General features: G+C 44.9%; 1 protein-coding gene across 4 annotated transcripts in view; it reads left to right on the top strand.

The window, feature by feature from the left end:
• Dennd2a (DENN domain containing 2A) overlaps positions 1-19,122 on the top strand; it is a 94,215-nt gene that overhangs the window by 21,399 nt on the left and 53,694 nt on the right. For 3 of the 4 annotated variants that reach the window (XM_029478945.1, XM_029478947.1, XM_029478946.1), the window contains exon 2: positions 12,497-13,600. In XM_029478945.1, coding sequence (XP_029334805.1) covers positions 12,627-13,600 — 974 coding nt within the window. In that variant the 5' untranslated portion in view covers positions 12,497-12,626. Of the gene's footprint in view, positions 1-9,029; positions 9,124-12,496; positions 13,601-19,122 lie in introns of those variants that run through there. The other variant, XM_021164801.2, reaches the window with a different exon arrangement.

The following is a 19,122-nucleotide window of genomic DNA, read 5'->3' as shown; positions in this document are numbered from 1 at the left end:
GGCTGCTGTGGACCCCCAGGTCCGGCTGTGTTGTGAAACTAGTTTTCCTTAGCTGTTGCTGGGTTTCTGACTGAGAAAGACCCAGGCCCTTCTCAGAAGTTCCCCAGGGCTCAAGGCTCATCCAGTTTTGTGGAATTACCTTTTCTCTTTTGGTACTGGAGGTTGAATCCAGGGTCTTCTGAGTACTAAATGTGTGTTCTACCACTGACTAACAGCCTGACCACTGGCTAACTGTAATTGACCACTATTCAATTGAGCTGCTCCTGTGTCCAGTAACACATTAAGAAGAACTCTGTCATCCCCACTAACTCCAGCAAAGGCATCAAGGGTAAGTTGAAAAACATGCCTGGGATATTAAACGGGTGCTGGGATTCAAGCGCAGGTCCTCATGGCTGCAGAGAATGCTCTGAACCACTGAGCCTCTTTCCTGCCCCAGAATCATAGTCCTCTAAAATACAGTTTACTTTATAATATTCCAGGGGAAAAAGTTATTATTTAGGGTTTGAGTTGTTTTTAGTTTTCCAGTATTATAAATAATAGCTATGAATGTCATGCATACTCTTTTTTCTGTCTTTAGAGTTATCTCTTAGGATAAATTCCCAAAGTATAGAAATACACAGTTATAGAACTAAAAAAAAAAAAAAGAGTTCCATTAAAGACATAGTCCTTTCCCCTGCTCCATTTAAAAAAAATTGTTTTATTATTTTTGGTGAGTGCAAATCTGTGCATGTGAGTTGAGGTGTGCGGTGTGCACGGGAGTCATGGAGCTGCAGTTACAGCTGGCTGGGGACTGCTTGACATGGGATCTGGGACCTGCCCTTGAACTGAGGGACCCCTCCAGCCCATTCTCATCCTCCAACCCTGAGACAAGGTCTCACGGTAGCCTAAAACGCATAGATCCTCTTGCCTCTACCCCCACCCAAACACTGAGATTAAAGACCCATCATATCCACTCCCCTAATCACCCTCACCCCCCCCCCCATGAACAAGTGTTGTAAAACTCTGTGGTACAAAAAGAATATAAACGAGGTTAACAATAATAACTAGTGACATAGAGAATAATATAGTTATAGTGCAATAAAACAGGACGGCCATTAATAATGGTAATAAGGATATGTGAACTAACTCTCTCTCTCAAAATATCTTGCCCTACTCCCATACTCTCCCTTCTTGTGATGACGAACAAGGATGCAGGGCCTGTGTGGTGTGATGACCGGAGGTGAATGATGTCAGCCTGCATAGTAATAGTTTTGCACATGAGCATCCTGATATCATTACTGACTATGTCTCTGTAACTGGTGAGTCTACCCTGTGACACAACCTGTACTGCAGGACCAAGGACTGATTCCCATCTGGTGAGATGGGGCAGAACAGCATGAGGTTTCCCCCATGCTAGCACGCATGTAAAATATGCAAATGAGCTGGTGTGGTGGCACATGCCCGTAGGATGCTGAGGCAGGCAGTTTGTTTGTGAGTTCCAGTCCAGCCTGGTCTACATAATGAATTCCAGGACAGCCAGAGCTACCGAGTGAGACTGGGACTCAGACAAAAACAAATAAAACAAAACAAAACAAACAAAACAAAAAATTACAGATCCTTTCTCTTTTGCCTATCAGTTTTCAGGTAATAATTTAACTTACGGCACCTGACCACAGGTAACTGAAACCGTGGGTGAGGGAGGAGTCGGGGATGTAGCCTTGTCACCCTGACCCTGTCACCTGCTTGCATTTAGTGAGTAGCTGCAATCCTGCTTTCATTACCTGTGAGTTATGAATTTAAGCAAGTGGCTGAATTCTCGCAGATTCATTTTCTCGTCAGATAAATGGCAGAGCGTTGATCTCTGAGGAAATAGAGATAGGAAATAAAACATAATTCCTGTCATGTCTGAGAACAGAGAGAAGCAAGAATGGTGTAAATATTTAGGAGTTTAAAGAAAGTTAGAATCTGACTCTTACCAGTTTGTGAACCTACGGTGCACCAAAAAAAAAAAAAAAAAAAAAAGACGTGTACTTTTTTTTTGGAGGACAAGGTTGGTTTTTTTGTTTTGTTTTTTGTTTTGTTTTTTCGAGACAGNTTTGTTTTTTCGAGACAGGATTTCTCTGTATAGCCCTGGCTGTCCTGGAACTCACTTTGTAGACCAGGCTGGCCTCAAACTCAGAAATCCACCTGCTTCTGCCTCCCAAGTGCTGGGATTAAGGAGTTTTTATCTTTAAATTTTATGTGCTTTTTTTTTTTCTTCAAAACAGTATTTCTCTGTGTAGCTCTGGCTGTCCCAAAACTTACTCTGTAGACCAGGCTGGGAGTGAACTCAGAGATCAGCCTACTTGACCCCTCCCGAGTGCTGGGATTAAAGGAAATCACAAAAGAGCACTGGTCCCCTAATACTGAAGTTACAGACGGGTGTGAGCCGCCACGTGGGTGCTGGGAATCAAATACAGGTCCTTTGGAAGAGCAGCCAGTGCTGCTCTGAGTATCGGAGCATCTCCCCAGCTCTGTACTACTTCTTATTTCAAAACAAAACCAAACCAGAAGGATTGAGCTCAGGATGGAGCTTGTGTTAGTTGGATATGTGTTAGTCCCTGGCTTCAGTGTCCAGCACACACTAAAGAGAAATCCAAACTAAGCCTATGAAGTCATACTTGAGTATATTTCAGTGCATACTTTTTGAATTGTACTGTTTGTATGGGATCTTATGGAACCATTATCAGATAGCTGAGAGAATCCTTGATCTCCAGATTCTTCTGCCGCTACCTCTCGAATACTGGAATTGTGAGGTGCGCCACCCAGCTCTGTAACTTCTGGTTCAGTGCTTATGACAGACACACACTGGCTTTGTCAGAGCCAGCCCTGTTAGGGACACTGAGGGGGACTGACACCATAACCCTTCCTCACCCTCTAACTTGTGTTCCTGTACACGAAGCCCATGGAAGTGCAAATCTGAATTCTCACCCTCCATAGGAGGCAACAGGGAAGCAATTCTAATTGCTAATTAGCATTAGCATTGCTTGTTTGTTTTTTGTTTTTCGAGACAGGGTCTCTCTGTGTAGCCCTGGCTGTCCTGGAACTCACTTTGTAGACCAGGCTGGCCTCGAACTCAGAAATTCCGCCTGCCTCTGAGTGCTGGGATTAAAGGCATGCACCACCACGCCCGGTTAGCATTAACATTGCTAAGGAGAGAAGAGAACTGGAACATGATTTCTACATAATATCAAGAGAGAGAGAAAACAACAACAACAACAACAAAAAACGCCTTCCCTTAATCCTACGGTGGCCAAATACATCTCTATATGAAAGAGTGCTCTGCACACTGCAGAAAACCCTTCCTGCCTTTAGGGAAGGGAGAGGTGACATCTTGACCTGCTTTCGGCCTCGTCAGCACCACGTGAGGTCTCTCAGGCAGGCTAGCCTCAGGTTCCCATAGGCACTGATACATCAGACTGACAGGTATCAGGAAAATACCTATCAGGTGGCTAAAAGAAAATATTATCACTGACTGAGTGAGTGTTCATGGTCACAGGCATTCGCAGTGTGACTCAGCTTATGCTCCTGACCCAAAAGCAGCCTTGATATTGAAGCCAGTGTGGGGAACTGCGGTCCTCCATTTCTATAGCAAATCCCCGAGAGAATAAGGAGAAAAGTCTTGCCTTGCTTCAAAATAAGTCATATTAAGATGTTACAGTCCAGGCTGGTGAAATAGCTCAGCGGTTAAGAACGCCGACTGCTCTTCCAAAGGTCCTGAGTTCAAATCCCAGCAACCACATGGTGGCTCACAACCATCCATAAGAAAAATCTAATGCCCTCTTCTGGAGTGTACACTGAAGACAGCTACAGTGTACACACATAATAAATAAATACATACATACATATATACATACATACATCTTTAAAAAAAAGATGTTACAGTCCAAGATCGATGGGCATGGTGGCATAGCTACAGTCCTTGAACTGAGGCAGGAGGATAGACGTTTGAGATAAGCTTTTCCTGTCTCAGAAACAATACAAGGGTTGGTGTGATGACCTGAATTCCAACCCTTGGATCCCCATGGTGGAAAGAAAGGACCAACTCCCCAAAGCTGTTCTCTGACATCCATATAAATGCTGTGCTACACACAATAAATAAATAAAGTTTTTAAATGTGTACATGAAGCTGGCAGTGGTGACATACACCTTTAATCGCAGCACTTGGGATACAGAGGCAGGCAGATCTTTGTGAGTTCAAGGCCAGCCTGGTCTACAAATCAAGTCCAGGACAGCCAGGGCTCTGTTACAGAAAAAACATGTCCTAAACCCCCACTCCCCTCCCCAAATCGTACATGTTTAGTACAGGCAGATGCAGCGCTTTCTCCCCAAACATCTCTGAGCTGTGATTGTAAACATCTTGTACAGAGAGCTTATTGTGTGATTCCTCGAGGTCATTGTGAGGCAGTGCACAGACATTTTTAGGAGGGTCCTGGGGTTCAAATTTCTCCATCATCTTCCATATGTGCAAATATTGGATTGTTTTTTAAACTACTGACAACTAAGAGGCAGGCGGATCTCAGTGAATCCAAGGCCAGCCTGGTTTACAGAGCAAGGCCCAGGATAGACAGAGCTATACAGAGAAAACCTGTCTTGGGGAAAAAAAAAAGAAACAGTAGAAAGAAAAAGAAAATACTAATAAATAATAAGTGTAATCTGCAACAATCTAGCACTAACCACTGAGCTATTGGTCCAGCCTGCATATGACCATTTTAAAAATCAAGTTATGTAAATATTGTGCAGCAGAAATAGTATGCCAACTTGAAGTCGGGAGATGCACCTGCTTCCCTGCCTGGATTCCTTTATTCTCAATTAAGTAAACATACTTTTATTAGTTACAGTTTTAATGACTTTACCTGCGCATATGTGGTACACCGTGCATGGAGGCTGACAAGGTGGGTGTCTCCTGGCACTGGAGTTACAGATGGTTTGTCAGCAGTCTTGCCAGTGCTGAGAATGGAAATGGGTCCTCGGGAGGAGCAGCCAGTGCTCTCCTGCTGAGCCATCTCTCTAGCTCCAGGTGAGACATTTCACAACCACCTGTAACTCCAACTCCTGGGGATCTGATGCTTCTGGCCGCTTGCACTCACACCCACACACTCACACACAGACCTACACATGTGCACATGATTAAAACTAAACGTTTAAAAACAGCAAGAATATACTTGATGAGATTCTGAACCATCCTATTTAAGTCACAAGGGGATGATTAATGCCCAAGTCTCCCTGGTCACTGGGGAGGGAAGAGAGGCAGAAAGTCAGGCTGGGGTGGACGCCACAGACAGTGCCAGGGCCCTGGAGGCTTCCCCTTCTACCTTGGGATAAACTCGTTTCTGTTTTAATTCTCTAGCCTTTGCCAGAGAGGCGTCGGTGTATTTTTTTTTTGATTTTTTTTGTTTTGTTTTGTTTTTGTTTGAGACAGGGTTTCTCTGTATAGCCCTGGCTGTCCTGGAACTCACTTTGTAGACCAGGTTGGCCTCGAACTCAGAAATCCACCTGCCTCCCGAGTGCTGGGATTAAAGGCTAAATAGGCGTGCGCCACCATGCCCAGCTGAGGCGTTGTTTTTCTAATTAATGACTTGTAGTTCAAGCTCCCTGCAAATTGAAAAAATGGTGTAGAGGGAGGTAGGTTTGACTGGACTGTAAATCCCGGGGATGGGATATGCTTAAAGGATCTGAAAAAAAAAATGCTTTTTAAATAAATGCAGCAATGGCCTTGAGAGATGGCTTGGCAGCTCAGAGCACTTACAGATGACCAGAGTTTGGTTCCCAGTGCCGTGTCATAGCTGCAGTCCAGTTCTAGAAGATCCATCCAACCAATGCCCTCTTCTTACCTCTGTAGGCTCCAAGTGTGTATGTGACACAGACACACATACTGGCAAAACACTCATACACATAAAAGCAAATCCTTAAAAAAATGTGAACTCTGTATCTATAGATCATTTTAGGGCTGTTAAATTTTTTTAATAGTTGGAGATGAGATGGTACACTCCTGTAATACCAGTCTGAGGCAGGAGAATTGCCATTAATTCTAAGACAGCCTGACACACATACATACACACACTCATGCATGTGTGTGTGCTGCACACTCTGTTTCAGAAAACAAAAAATAGTAATAATTAAGCCCATCTGGCTAATAGGAAGTTCTGCTTTTATAGAAAACAGTTGGGTGAGGAAATGTGGTATTAATATTCTTTCATTATCCCTCTTGGTCAGCAGTCTGAATCACAAGGCCAAATTGCCGGAGAGAAAAATGAATTCTCAATTGTGTGAAAATCTTCTAAATACTATTATTTATCATGCTAGGTTCCAGACCAGCCCCCAGACAGTTGATTGGGTGTATCACAGATGTCCCCAGGTTCACAGATTTGAAAAATTGACTGTCTCCCAGACCTATAAAGTGACAGTAAGGCTTATGTATACAAAGCATTCCCAAACAAGTCTAGACATACCGTCTTAGTCTTTTATTTACTTCTTTCTTTTAGGATTGATTTTTTAGGAAGCAAGCCTGTTGATACATGCCTTTGATCCCAGCACTTGGGTGGCAGAGTCAGGTAGATTTCTGAGTTCAAGGCCAGCCTGGTGTACTGAGTGAGTTCCAGAACAGTCAGGGATACACAGAGAAACCCTGTCGCAAAAACAAACAAACAAACAAAAACAAAAAACAAAGGGGGAAAAAAAAAGATTGATTATTCTTATTTACATGTGTGTGTGAGTACATACTGTGTGTGCTGATGCCAGTGCAGGCCAGAAGGGTGTGTCAGACCCCCACAGAGCTGAAGTTATAGGTGGTGGCGAGCCTCCTCATGTGGCTGTTAGAAGCTGAACTCAGGTCTTAGTTCAGTTCCTAAAATAAAAAGTGTTCTTAACCACTGAGCCATCTCTCCAGCCTGGATTTATTATTTTTTATGTGTACATTTATCTGTGTGTGTGTGTGTGTGTGTGTGTGTGTGTGTGTGTGTGTGTGTGTATGGTGTATGTGTTGCATGTGTGCCATAGCATGCCGGTAAAGGTCAGAGGACAAGTTGTATAAGTCAATTTCTCTTACCCTGTGGGCTCTGGTGGCGAACTCTTGATTGGCAGCAAGTATCTCTACCCACTGAGACATCTGTCTAACCTATTCTAATCGTCAAGGGCAAAAAAAAAAAAAAAAAAGGAAAAAAGAAAAAAAATGAATGAGAGCAGCATACTCCATACTTGTGTGAATTGAGACACCCTGATTGCTAAATGTGAACCGCGCGCGCGTGCGTTCTTTTTCTCTTCACTTCCAGACTCTGCTGCCCATTCAGATTCACTCTTGCAGTAGGACTGGTCCCCAGGAGCCTGTGATTTTAGTACTGGGAGTTATTACCTGGTGGGAAGTGACTTCACTTAAGTGTCACGTGTTTGAGGCTAAAGCTACTTGGAAGCAGCCCCTGGAAGGATGGTGGTGGCTCTGCTCCATCTGGAAAACGCTTTGCTTCCTCAGACAGCGGGGTGGGGCGGTGGGGGGAGGTGGGGGGGNGGGGGGGTGTCTCCCCTGAGGGAGAGCTGCTGCAGGAGCTGACTGTAGTCCAGGCACTGTCCTGGTGTGCTCCTCAAGGAAGGAGACAGAGTCTTGGAGTCTCCTAGAGCATCCTGCACACAGCTTGGCACGAGCCTAAAAGAAAAAGATGGAGAGCTGCCTGGCTCAATGGGAGAAGATTGCGCTGTGGGTGTTTGGTCTGTGGAGCCAGAGTGCAGGCTGTAGAGAGCAGGGGGATGGGGCTGAGATGGGCTGTGCTCCCTTCTCCCCACCCCCTGGCCCATGTGGCTATCTGCCAGAAGAGGACAGAAAGGCAGTGTCTGTGGGCCCAGCCACATGGAGAGACTCCAGAAGCTTCAGCCGTGTGAGAGTTGTGAGAGGAACAATGGGTTCCTTCCTGTCCCTGAAAGGCCTTTCAGGGCTCCCCTCCACTGTGGGATGGGTGGGCCTGAGCTCCTGGCTTCCTTGGAGAACTGGGCTCGGTTACACCACAGATTTATTCCAGAGTATATCGTGCTGGGTTGCCGTAAAGCAACAGCTAGACTCCTGGGCAAGTCTATGCTCCAGCTCTCCCTGCGCCCCAACTCCCAACGGCTTCGTCTGCTCCAGTTCAGCTTTCGGGTCCCTCCTTGCCTGCTTCCTCTTAAAAAGAGTGTTTGTGCACATTATTTATTTGGATGTGCACGCACACTGGTGAAAAGGACAGACTGGGGCTTGAACTCAGGTCCTCGGGTTCGGTGGCAAGCACTTTACCCCCTGAGCCATCTCACCAGACCGTGTCTTCATTTCATAAAGTGTGATCCATGAGTGCTCTATGTTTATTTGTCTTATGTTTTAATTGAATTTATGTATTTGTTGTCTTAGTCACTATTCTATTGCTGTCAAGAGACACCATGACCAAGGCAGCTCTTTTAGGAAGGAAAAGGGTTTAACTGGGGCTTGCGTAAAGTTTCAGAGGTTTTACTCCACCCTGATCGTTATGATGAAGAGTGCTAGGACAGATGGCACCAGAACAGTAGCTGAGAGCTTTACATCCTGATCCCCAGGCGGCAGCCAGAGACAGACAGACACTGAGAGAGGTAGCGACTGACTGAGCCTGGCTGTGCTCTTGAAACATCAAAGCCCACCCCAGCAACATACTTCCTCTAACTGGGGACTAAATATGCAAATATATGAGCCTGTGGGGTCATTAACATTCAGACCACATTTATTTCTGTCTCTTATCGGGCCTTTCCCTCCTGGTACCTAAGATCTGTTAGCATGTTTTGAAACAGGCCTCTTGATTCCTTTGAGGAAGTTCTGAGCCAAGACATTGAATACCCTCAGTTTTACCTGGCAGGTAGAAGTCTTGGAAGCCCCAGGAGGTCATGTGACTTCATCCGCCCGGGACAGGTTTTCTAGTTTCTTCTTGCCACCTCCCATTCCGGATGAAGTGGGACCACATACCTGCTTCCTTCTGAAGGAGGGGCCCATGTGCCTCACAGAGTCTTTATCACTGGTCCTCTAGGCTTCCTGGAGTCTCTCTTGGTGCTGACATGGTGACCGTGTGCAGGCAGGCCACAGACAGCCACAGCCCAACTGAGCTACAGATTGGCTGACAAGTAAGAGCCGCCCTTTGCATGCGCATGCGCCCTGGAAGTAGATGAGCACGCTTCTCCACCTCCCTCTGTTCTCCCCAAGAGTGTAGGAACTGACGGCCTGTCTACTTCTCCCTTTTACTACTTGCACCTACTCCCTTTCCTTAACCGGGGAATGTCACTCTCCTGAGCCTCCTGTCAGACGGCTCCCTGAACTGCCTTCATTTGAGCCTTGAGAGGTCTGGATATTGCTGAGTGAGTGTTATGTGCCTTCCAGGCCAGGGCATCTTCTTCTAGCTATAGAATCACAGTTTTTCACTTCTCTCTGAACGCTAAAGCTTTGCAGCCGTAGCTGTCCACACGGTGGGCAGTTCCCATCTTCTGCTAGCGTGGAGCCTCCCCCCTCCCCCCCACCCCCGTTCATATTCTGCTATCACCAATTTCATCACAACTCTCTGCAGCCCAGACGCTAGAAACAGGAACTGCAGACACCCACGGGTATAAGAGTCATGTGGAGAAGACACTCTGTCTGTCCTGGGGACAGTTAAAATAGTGTCATCACCCTGTACTCTTCTTGCTTGACCTTGGTAATGTTCTTCCAACAAGCCATTGTCTCTTCTTCTAGTCTTGTTGAGTGACTCCAGGTATTTGGGATATTAAATGAAAACTATAATGGTCACAATTAGTTGTAATCAGTTGAGTGCCTTGGGGTACATATATAATCTATATATTTTTATATAATGCATATTTATATATTTAAATATGTTTATTCTATATATTTATATATTATATAAACAAATATTGTATAAATATATAGTACATTTATATATAAATATATATGTGCTTATTTTATATATATTCATTTATTAAATGCATATGTACTATCAACCTACCATACACTAGTAACAACAAACTAGATTATACGGCTTCTGCATGCAGAAGGCTCTCGTCTACAGAAGGCAGCTAGCATTCCTACTTTTAAAAGAAAAGAAAAAAGAGGACTAGGGCCATGGTTCGGTGGTAGAGCCCACCCAGCTCAATCCCTGTGCTCACTCTCCATGTTGAGAAGGAAAATTAGCAAGGACTCAAGCCCCAGTCTGTCAGAGCCGTGAGGTAGCAGATGTGACTGGGGGATTCCGCTCTGTTGATGGCTGCCAGCAGCATACACTAACCTGGATGGTCACATTCTCCCCTGTCTGTCCTCTTCCATCTGCCATTTCAGTTCTCAGGAAAATAGCAATGAATGGTGATTCTGCCTCAAATCTAAATTCATCTACCACCCTGGAGACAACTAAAAAAATTGTAAGGATTGGGAGGTGGCTCAGAAGTTAAGAGCTCTTGGTTTCCAGCACCCACACAGCAGCTCACAATCATCTGTAACTCTAGTCCCAAGGGTGTGGCACCCTCTTCTGGTCTCCAGGGACACCAGGCCTATCTATGCAGGCAAACACTCTTGCATAAAGTACAAATAAAATAAATACTATTTTTTTCTTTTGTAAGCACTATTATGAATCCTAATTGTTGTTTTCAAAAAGAAATTCTACTCTGATCACCGTGGAAAGTGTATCTGTGCTCTCTCAAGTTTGAAATTTATACTGCACAACCAAGAACCAAGAACAGCAGCCTGATTTGGTGGCCCATGATGTAACCAAGGGAGAGAGAGGCCTTTTATATAAAGGACTCCTGGTCTTTGCAATGCAAAGTCACAGTAACAGGATGAATGCAGCGGCTAACTATGCATGCCTTGCTGTGAACCTTAGCTGGAGTTCCTTGGTCACTATACAGTCAGATTTATGTAAATTTGGGAAATGTGCCGCCCCCCCCTGCTAGCTTCACGCCTGTTTACAGCACCCACGCATCTAGACGCCACACATAGCCTGATCTATGCTGTGCGAATGTTTTCTATTTCTAAGCACATATATTCTCACTCTCATTAGCATTCAGATGTTTTCTGCCTAAGGAGTCTTTGGCACCTTTGTGGTACTGACCTCCTAAAGCCATATTTAGAGGAGTCTAGTTCCACACGTATATGCTAGACAAAGCTATCTGCAATCACAGAGGACCTCTTTTATCCAGTAAGAAGCCATTTGCCACATGGGGTTTGTGAGTGTCTTGCAAGCATCTGGGGCAACTGAGGGACTCGAGTTCAAATAGCTACTCATGGCTGCTAGAGACTGTATTGGACGGTGCATTGCTAGGCCATGTATAAAATCCAGATCTCCCTGTGGACTCACATTCACTCAGGCAACAGGTATCACTGACTCCAGCCCTGCCAGGGAAGTAGACATAACAACCTCTCTCCTGGAGAGACCTTTCAGTGGGGTACATGCTCCAGAGAGAGTCCTCAACTTACCCTGGCTTCCCACCTCACCTCAAGGCAGTTTGTTAAGCCTAGGATTGTCAAAGACTTAAAGACTTGTAGCATTATTTTAGTTTTTAGTCATTGCTGTGCTGGGGGGATCCTGTGTGAAATAGTTGGGTATGGCAGTTTATGATCCTAGCAATGGAGATGCAGAGACAGCAGGATCCCAAAGGCCCACTACCCAGCCAGTCTAGCCTAATAGTTTCAGGCTAGTGAGAAACCCCGTCTCAAGAAAAGACATACATACAAAAGTAATAAAATAGCCGGGCGGTAGTGTTGCTGCCTTTAATTCCAGCACTTAGGAGGCAGAGGCAGGTGGATTTCTGAGTTCAAGGCCAGCCTGGTCTACAGAGTGAGTTCCAGGACAGCCAGGGCTATATGAAGAAACCCTGTCTTGAAAGAAACAACAACAACAACAACAAATAAAATAAATCTTTTTTTTTTTTTTAAGTAGCTTCAAAGGCTGGAAAGATGGCTCAGCAGTTAAAAGTACTGTTCTAATAGAGGACCTGGGTTCAGTTCCCAGCACCCACCTGGCAGCTCATAACCATCTATCTATAACTCCAGTTCCAGGGATCTGACCCCACTTCTGACGTCCCTGGGCACCGGGCACCAGCACACACAAGGTTAATGGGCATGATACGCAGGAGAACACCCATACACATAAAATTTAAAAATAATAAAAATAAATCTCTTTTTAAAAATGATAGATAGTTTCAGGGCTGGAGAGATGGCTCAGTGGTTAAGAACACTGGCTACTCTTGCAGAGATCCTGAGTTCAATTCCCAGCAACCACATGGTGGCTCACAACCATCTGTAATGGGATCCGATGCCTTCTTCTGGTTTGTCTGAAGATAACGACAGTGTACTCATATACATAAAATAAATCTTTTTTTAAAAAGTGATAACTTCAGTGTTGTGGTTGGTAATTTATATATAATATTTACATCTGAGTCCTGGTAACTCTCTATGATTGGCCAAGAACAGTAACTTACAAACCCCTCTTGTGTTTATATCTCTGTGTCTCTGGTACAGGGTCAAGGCAGAAGTTGCAAAGACTAGGGAAGTACCTGGAAGGCAACCACTTGGGAGACCCATTCCTTTGCAGAAGACTCATCCAGCAGTGCCCTTGGGAAGGAGTCCCTCAGGGAGCCCCCACACCCTCATGCTGGAGGCCAGAGTGGACATGCTCAGCTCCAACATGATCATCAGTGGCCCGGCTGCAGACCTTGGCGCTAAAGAAGCCAGCAGGCCCTGGAAGAAGCAGCTTAACAGTGTCCAGAACCCTGGACCATCCGCCCGAGCCAGAGCCCAGCCCCAGCCCCTCAGCATAAAGGACAAGATATCCAAGTGGGAAGGCAAGAAGGAGCCACCCGCCTCCGATCCCGCCAGGCAAACAGATGGCCAAGAGGACCACCTGCCATCCTGCAAGGTAGAGAGAAAAGCCAGTGAGCTCACCAGAACTAAGAATGGAATGAGGCTTGAAACAGAGAGATTGCAAAATGACAGCCGGGTGAGAACTGTGTGTCAGGACACAGAACAGTTGCCAGGCCCGAGGCCAATCGATGGACAGCCAGAGCTCAGCCAGCACCGAGGTCGTGAGCTGAAACCCAGCGATCTACGCTTTCAAAGTGACCATCTCTCTGTGCTGAGACAGGTCAAGAGACTAGAGAAGGCCTTGAAGGATGGCTCCGCTGGCTTGGACCCTCAGATGCCGGGGACTTGTTATTCACCTCACTGTCTGCCTGACAAGACAGAGGAAGACCAGCCCAGTCCTGACAGCCACGAGAAGGGGGGTGCCTTAGCAGCTGGCCGGAGAGCTCACCACCTGGAGGTCAGGGAGCCGGGCCCTGAGATTTCAGAGGAGTGGAAAGGCCAGGAGAGTGTCTACAGGGGCTCCAGGTGGTACCCCCCAAAGCCTTTTATCAACCCTGTCCCCAAGCCCCGCAGAACATTCAAACATGCTGGAGAAGGGGACAAGGATGTCAGCCCAGGCATCAGCTTCAAGAAAGAGAAGAGAAACCTGCCTCCCCTGCCCTCTCTGCCTCCCCCTCCCCCACCGCTGCCTTCCTCCCCTCCTCCCACTTCCGTGAATAGAAGACTGTGGACCGGGAGGCAGAGACCCAGTGCTGACCACAGGTAGGTGCTCACCAGATGACTCTGCTGCTGCCTGTGTTCCTGTGTAACTGCCTCCTCTCCACCTGCTGGCTCACACTCACCTCAGGGCTCTTACATAAGGCCAGTCAGTGCTCGTTCTGTGAGGCAGCTTGTTGGTCCACCTGGAAGGGTGGTAACTGCTGGGTTTTGCTTCTGTTCTCACAAAGGAATGTTTGCTTCTAAATATCTCCTTCTGGAGGCAGGCACGGTGGTACAAGCCTATCATCCCAGCTCTTGGGAGTTTGAGGAAGGAGAATCATAAATCCAAAGCCAGCCTGTTCAACATAGCAAGTTTTAGGCTAACTTGGGCAACTTCGTGAGATCCTGTCTCAAAACAACAAAATTACATTTCAGGTGTGATAAGCACTTATAATTGTAACCAAAGGTTAAGTGAAGAAGTTGTGAACCCAACCACTTCCTAGTTTACTACCTTAAACCTTTTTCTGTGTCTGTGTATCAGTGTCTCTGTCTGTCTGTCTGACTGTCTGTCTGGGTGTGGAGGTCAGAGTTGACATCAGGTGTCTTCCTTGATTGTTTTATTTACTGAGACCGGATCTTTTGTCTTTCACTAACCCAGCTTGGCACAGGGATCCCACGTCTGTACCCTCAGAGTGCTAGGGTCACGGGTGGTCTACAGCGCCCACCCTCAGAGTGCTAGGGTCACGGGTGGTCTACAGCGCCCACCTACCTTTCTTGTGGGTTTCAGGAATCAAACCCTGGTACACTTTACAATGCACTCACTCTCTTTACAGGGTCTGTGTATGTAGTCTTGGCTGTCCTGGCATTCTCTATGTAGCCCAGGCTGGCCTTGAACTCACAGATGTCTCAGCCTGCCAATGCTGGGATTAAAGGTATGTGCTACTGCTCCCAACTGGGTCTTTGTAGGGGGTCCCTACAAACTCTACAGCCAGCAGAGAAACTAACCTTGAGAGGCAAGAAGGAAATTAGGTTCAGCACAACTTAACCAGTCCTGGTTCAAACGTCTAGAGTCTGACACCAGGCAGTTGATTGTAGACATATTTGAGTACACCACATTTCTGGAAAAAGGCTTCTTGATAACAATTTTCTTAATTCCATGTGCACAGTAAAGCTTAAGGCACAGTTGCATCAAAACTCCATTGCAAACTGCATGTGGCCTCTACCATGAACATAGGTTCTATAACTTAAGGGCCTAGGATCTGATGTGGTCCCTCTCTCTCTCTTTAACATAATTATCAACACAAAATCTAGCTTTATTTGATTTGAAATCTGAAAAGAGAATATTTTTCACAGACCCACGGGATAGTCATTATAGTGGCCAGAGGAATATGATGAATTAATAAAATACTAATGATAGAGGAAACACTCTCCAATAGCTATGTATTTATTAGTCCTAAAGTTAATATATAAAGTGGGAACCAAATAAATAATTCATGCTACCTCAGAGTCTGAAAAGTCTGTCTTAAAATTTTTTTTTCTTAAGTATGAAACTAGTTAAAGAGATGCTTGAAGAAATTAATACAAGACTGGCATGGTCTCTTATCTAGGTAGCATAGAGGTCACCAGGCTATAAAGTACATATGAAATCTCCCCTAAGGATGGGTTCTGTTGACTGAGGGAAAACAAAAACAAAAAACTAAAGATGAAGGTCTAGGAGGGGGAGACCAGAATAAACATTGGCCATACAGACAGCAAAGATCACCTGGTTTGAACAACATCCACTCCAGCCTTCTGGGTGGAAAACAGGTACACACATCCTTCTGTTGAAGTGATAAGCATGCTTAACATTCCGGATTTCCCTAGTGGTTGTCTATACAGGATATTGAGCCCTCTACGGGTCTTACTCTGTAGACCAAGATGTCATAGAACTCAGGCTGTGTAGCTCAGGCTGGCCTTGAACTTGTGGCTTCCCAAGTGCTGAGATTACAGTGAGCCACCATGTGTGACTTATTTTATTCCCTTGTTTGCTTTCTAACTTTGCTTGGCATCTTCCGAATGGGCTTTGGCCATTGCCCAAGGCCACCAGCAGCCTCCATCTCAGTAAATACAATAGCCAATTTTCTGTCCTTTCTTAGATGACATCCCTAGTATTGGGACAACTGCTGATTACCCTGTGAAATACCTTTTATTCACTCTATGTAATTGTCGATTTGTATATTTACTGCTGATAAGCTCACCCTTTCTAGTTTTTTCTGAACTCTGGCTCAACGGCCTCTCCAAGCTGACTGACTCAATCTGGCTTCTCTAGGATTCTCACTGAATTGCTCTCTTTGGCCTCAAACTAAGTCTGGAAGTTTGTTCTAATCTTCTAGCTCCTTATTCTCTGGCTTCAACTGCCTTTGCTGACCTGTACTGAACTACATAAACTAACTCAACTCCCCTGCACTGCGCTCACTGCACTGATGCACTGCACTGATGCCCCGCTGACTGATTCTCCCTGCATTGCTCTTTTTTCTATTTTTTTTTAATTTTTTTGTTTTTAAAGATTTATTTATTTATTATATATGAGTACACCTTAGCTATAGAAGAGAGCCTCAGATCTCATTACAGATGGTTGTGAGCCACCATGTGGTTGCCGGGATTTGAACTCAGGACCTCTGGAAGAGCAGTCAGTGCTCTTACCTATTGAGCCATCTCTCCAGCTCCCCTGGATTGCTCTTAAATGAGTTCTCTTTCCTGTGCTATTCTCATGAGAATTGGGCATAATCTTTCTCTGATTCATCACTTTGTCTGCCCCTCAATTAGACATCACTTTCAAACATGGCTGCTTTCTTCTACAAACTACTTTTACCCTAATTGTTTGGGATTAAAGGTGTGTACAACGGGCTTGTATTCCAGTCAGAAGGATTAAAGATGTCTCTGAATTCCAGCCAGATCACTCAGACCTAGGTCTTCGTATGTGGTCCCTTACCAGAGCAGCCAGTTGCTGTATTAAAAATCATCTACACCATCCATCATGAAACATTGCTTTCGGGCTGGTGAGATGGCTCAGCGGGTAAGAGCACTGATTGCTCTTCCAAAGGTCATGAGTTCAAATCCCAGAAACCACCTGGTGGCTCACAACCACCCATAATGAGATCTGATGCCCTCTTCTGGTGTGTCTGAAGACAGCTACAGTGTACTTATGTATAATAAATAAATAAATAAATCTTTAAAAAAAAAATGCTTTCATTTGGTGTCTGGGTCAGGAACTTCCAGGTGAGGCCTCCTTCCAGCTGCTCTCAGGAATTTCTTGACTCCTTATACTATTAGAATAGTTAGATCACTATAGAGTGAGTCTCAAGACATCTAGGACTACAGAGAAACCTTGTCTTGAAAAAACAAAAAGAAGTACCTAGTATCCTAACCTGCTCCTACACCAGCTAGGCTCAAACCAAGGACTTCTCTTGCTGCCTGCACTTGTTCCTTGATGGTCTCCTCCCATCCTCTGCATGGACTTGTGAGTGTCTGGCTCCCCAGTTGAGATTTCGTCAGTCTCAGATGTGTGTGGTCATTCCTTGCTTGGATGAGTGTCTAGATCTCCATGTGGTTGTCACTCCAGGCCACCACTAACCATCTCCTCTCACTGTAACCAACATCTCATTAAACAGCATCTCCCTTCATTTAATTAACAGACCCAAGAGCTAGATGCTCTCTCTGATATTCTTTGTCACACGACCCCGATTAATCCAGCAAGTAAGTCCTTCAGTCCTACTTTTGAAGCTTGATCTTGAATCTGATTATATCACCTTGGCTCCACTGCCCACCTCTAAAATAGTCCTCCCTCAGCAGTCCGTGAAAGTTTCCAGACATTTAGTTCTGTCCTGTACCTACTTAGTATCATTTGTCAGCTAAAGTGCTTTCGGCTCAGATAACTTGATTTTTTCTGTTCTCTTCCGAGAGGAAAAAGTTTGCATGTTCTAAAGTGTGTGTGTGTGTGTGTGTGTGTGTGTGTGTGTGTGTGTCCTGGTGTCTTGATGTCCTGGCTGTTCTAGAGCTCCCTATATAGACCAGACTGGCCCCAAACTCACAGAGATGCTTCTGCCTCCCAATCTGGGGATTAAGGGTGTCATTGGGCATACATAATTATTTATATATAAAATTCTTGTATGCTTATTTCTAAATATTTTCTCTATTGCTATCTTTTTTTGTTTGTTTGTTTTTGGTTTTTCGATACAGGGTTTCTCTGTGTAGCCCTGGCTGTCCTGGAACTCACTCTGTAGACCAGGCTGGCCTCGAACTTAGAAATCTGCCTGCCTCTGCCTCCCAAGTGTTGGGATTAAAGGCGTGCGCCACCACTGCCCGGCTTGCTATCATATTTTACAACCCCAATACATGTTTTAAATTACGATTGTGTACATTCGTTTCTTCTTAAGTGACTTCATATTTTTGTTGCAATTTTTAAATTATTTTTAATTATGTATATGGGTGTAGGTATGTGTAGAGGAGTGCAGATGCCCATGAAGATCAGAGGCATTGAATCCCCTGGAGCTGGAGTTATAGTCGGTTAGTTGTTAGGTGAATTCAGGCTCTCTGCAAGAGCAGTGAGTTCTCTTAACCCCTAAGCTATCTTTCTAGCCCTGTGTTGTCATTTTGTTTTTGTCTTGTTGTTGTTTTGGTTTTTCAAGAAAAGGTCTTACTATGTAGCTCTGGCCATCCTGGAACTAAGTATGTAGACCAGCCTGGCATTGAACTCACAGAGATCCACCTGCCTCTGCCTCCCAAGTACTAGAATTAAAGGCATGCACTACTATGCCTGACTCCTTTGTTGTAATTTTAATGTGATTTATTCCTCTTTTATAGTATGTATAGTTAAGGAATTTTTAATATTATCTTTAATTTTTTCTTAGATTTACTCTTTGTATTTTATGTGTGAGTGTTATGACTGAGTGTATATATGCTGCATGCTGGGTGACTCCGTTGATCAGAAGATGGTATCAGATCCTCAAGAGCTGGAGGTATGGATGGGTGTGAACCATCTTATGAGTGTTGGGAATTGAACCCAGGTCCTATGGAGAAGCAGTGAGTGCTCGTAACCACTGAGATATTTCTCCAACCTCTATGTTGTCTTTTAAAGACACCTTAGAGAAACTCTTTCTGCTTTTCTAGTGGTTCACTGTCAGATGATCTTACCTGGGCTTTTATAATGTCACGATAGTATTGTATTATAGATAACTTTTAAAGGACTCATTCATTTTTATGAGTATAAGTATTTACCTGTACATACAGGTCAGCTTCAGGTATGCCTGTTACCTACGGAGGCTAGAAGAGAGTATGGATGCCCTGGAACTGGAGCTGCAGGTGGGAATGAGCTACCAGGTGCTGCTGGGAACTGAACTTAGGTTCTCTGGAAGAGCAGCCAGTGCTCTCAACCACCAGCCCATCTCTCCAGCCCTTTCATTCTTGCTTTTACAAGATATATTGTCTTGTCTTTTCTTTTTTTTTTTAACTCCTGTCCCACCTCCCAGGGTTTGATTTAGTTTTAATTGTGTGTGTGTGTGTGTGTGTGTGTGTGTGTGTGTGTGTGTGTGTGTGTTTGTATGCAC

Source organism: Mus caroli, chromosome 6 (assembly GCF_900094665.2).
Source record: "Mus caroli chromosome 6, CAROLI_EIJ_v1.1, whole genome shotgun sequence".
In the NCBI taxonomy this organism is placed as follows: domain Eukaryota; kingdom Metazoa; phylum Chordata; class Mammalia; order Rodentia; family Muridae; genus Mus; species Mus caroli.
This window is presented reverse-complemented; position numbering and strand designations above follow the sequence as displayed.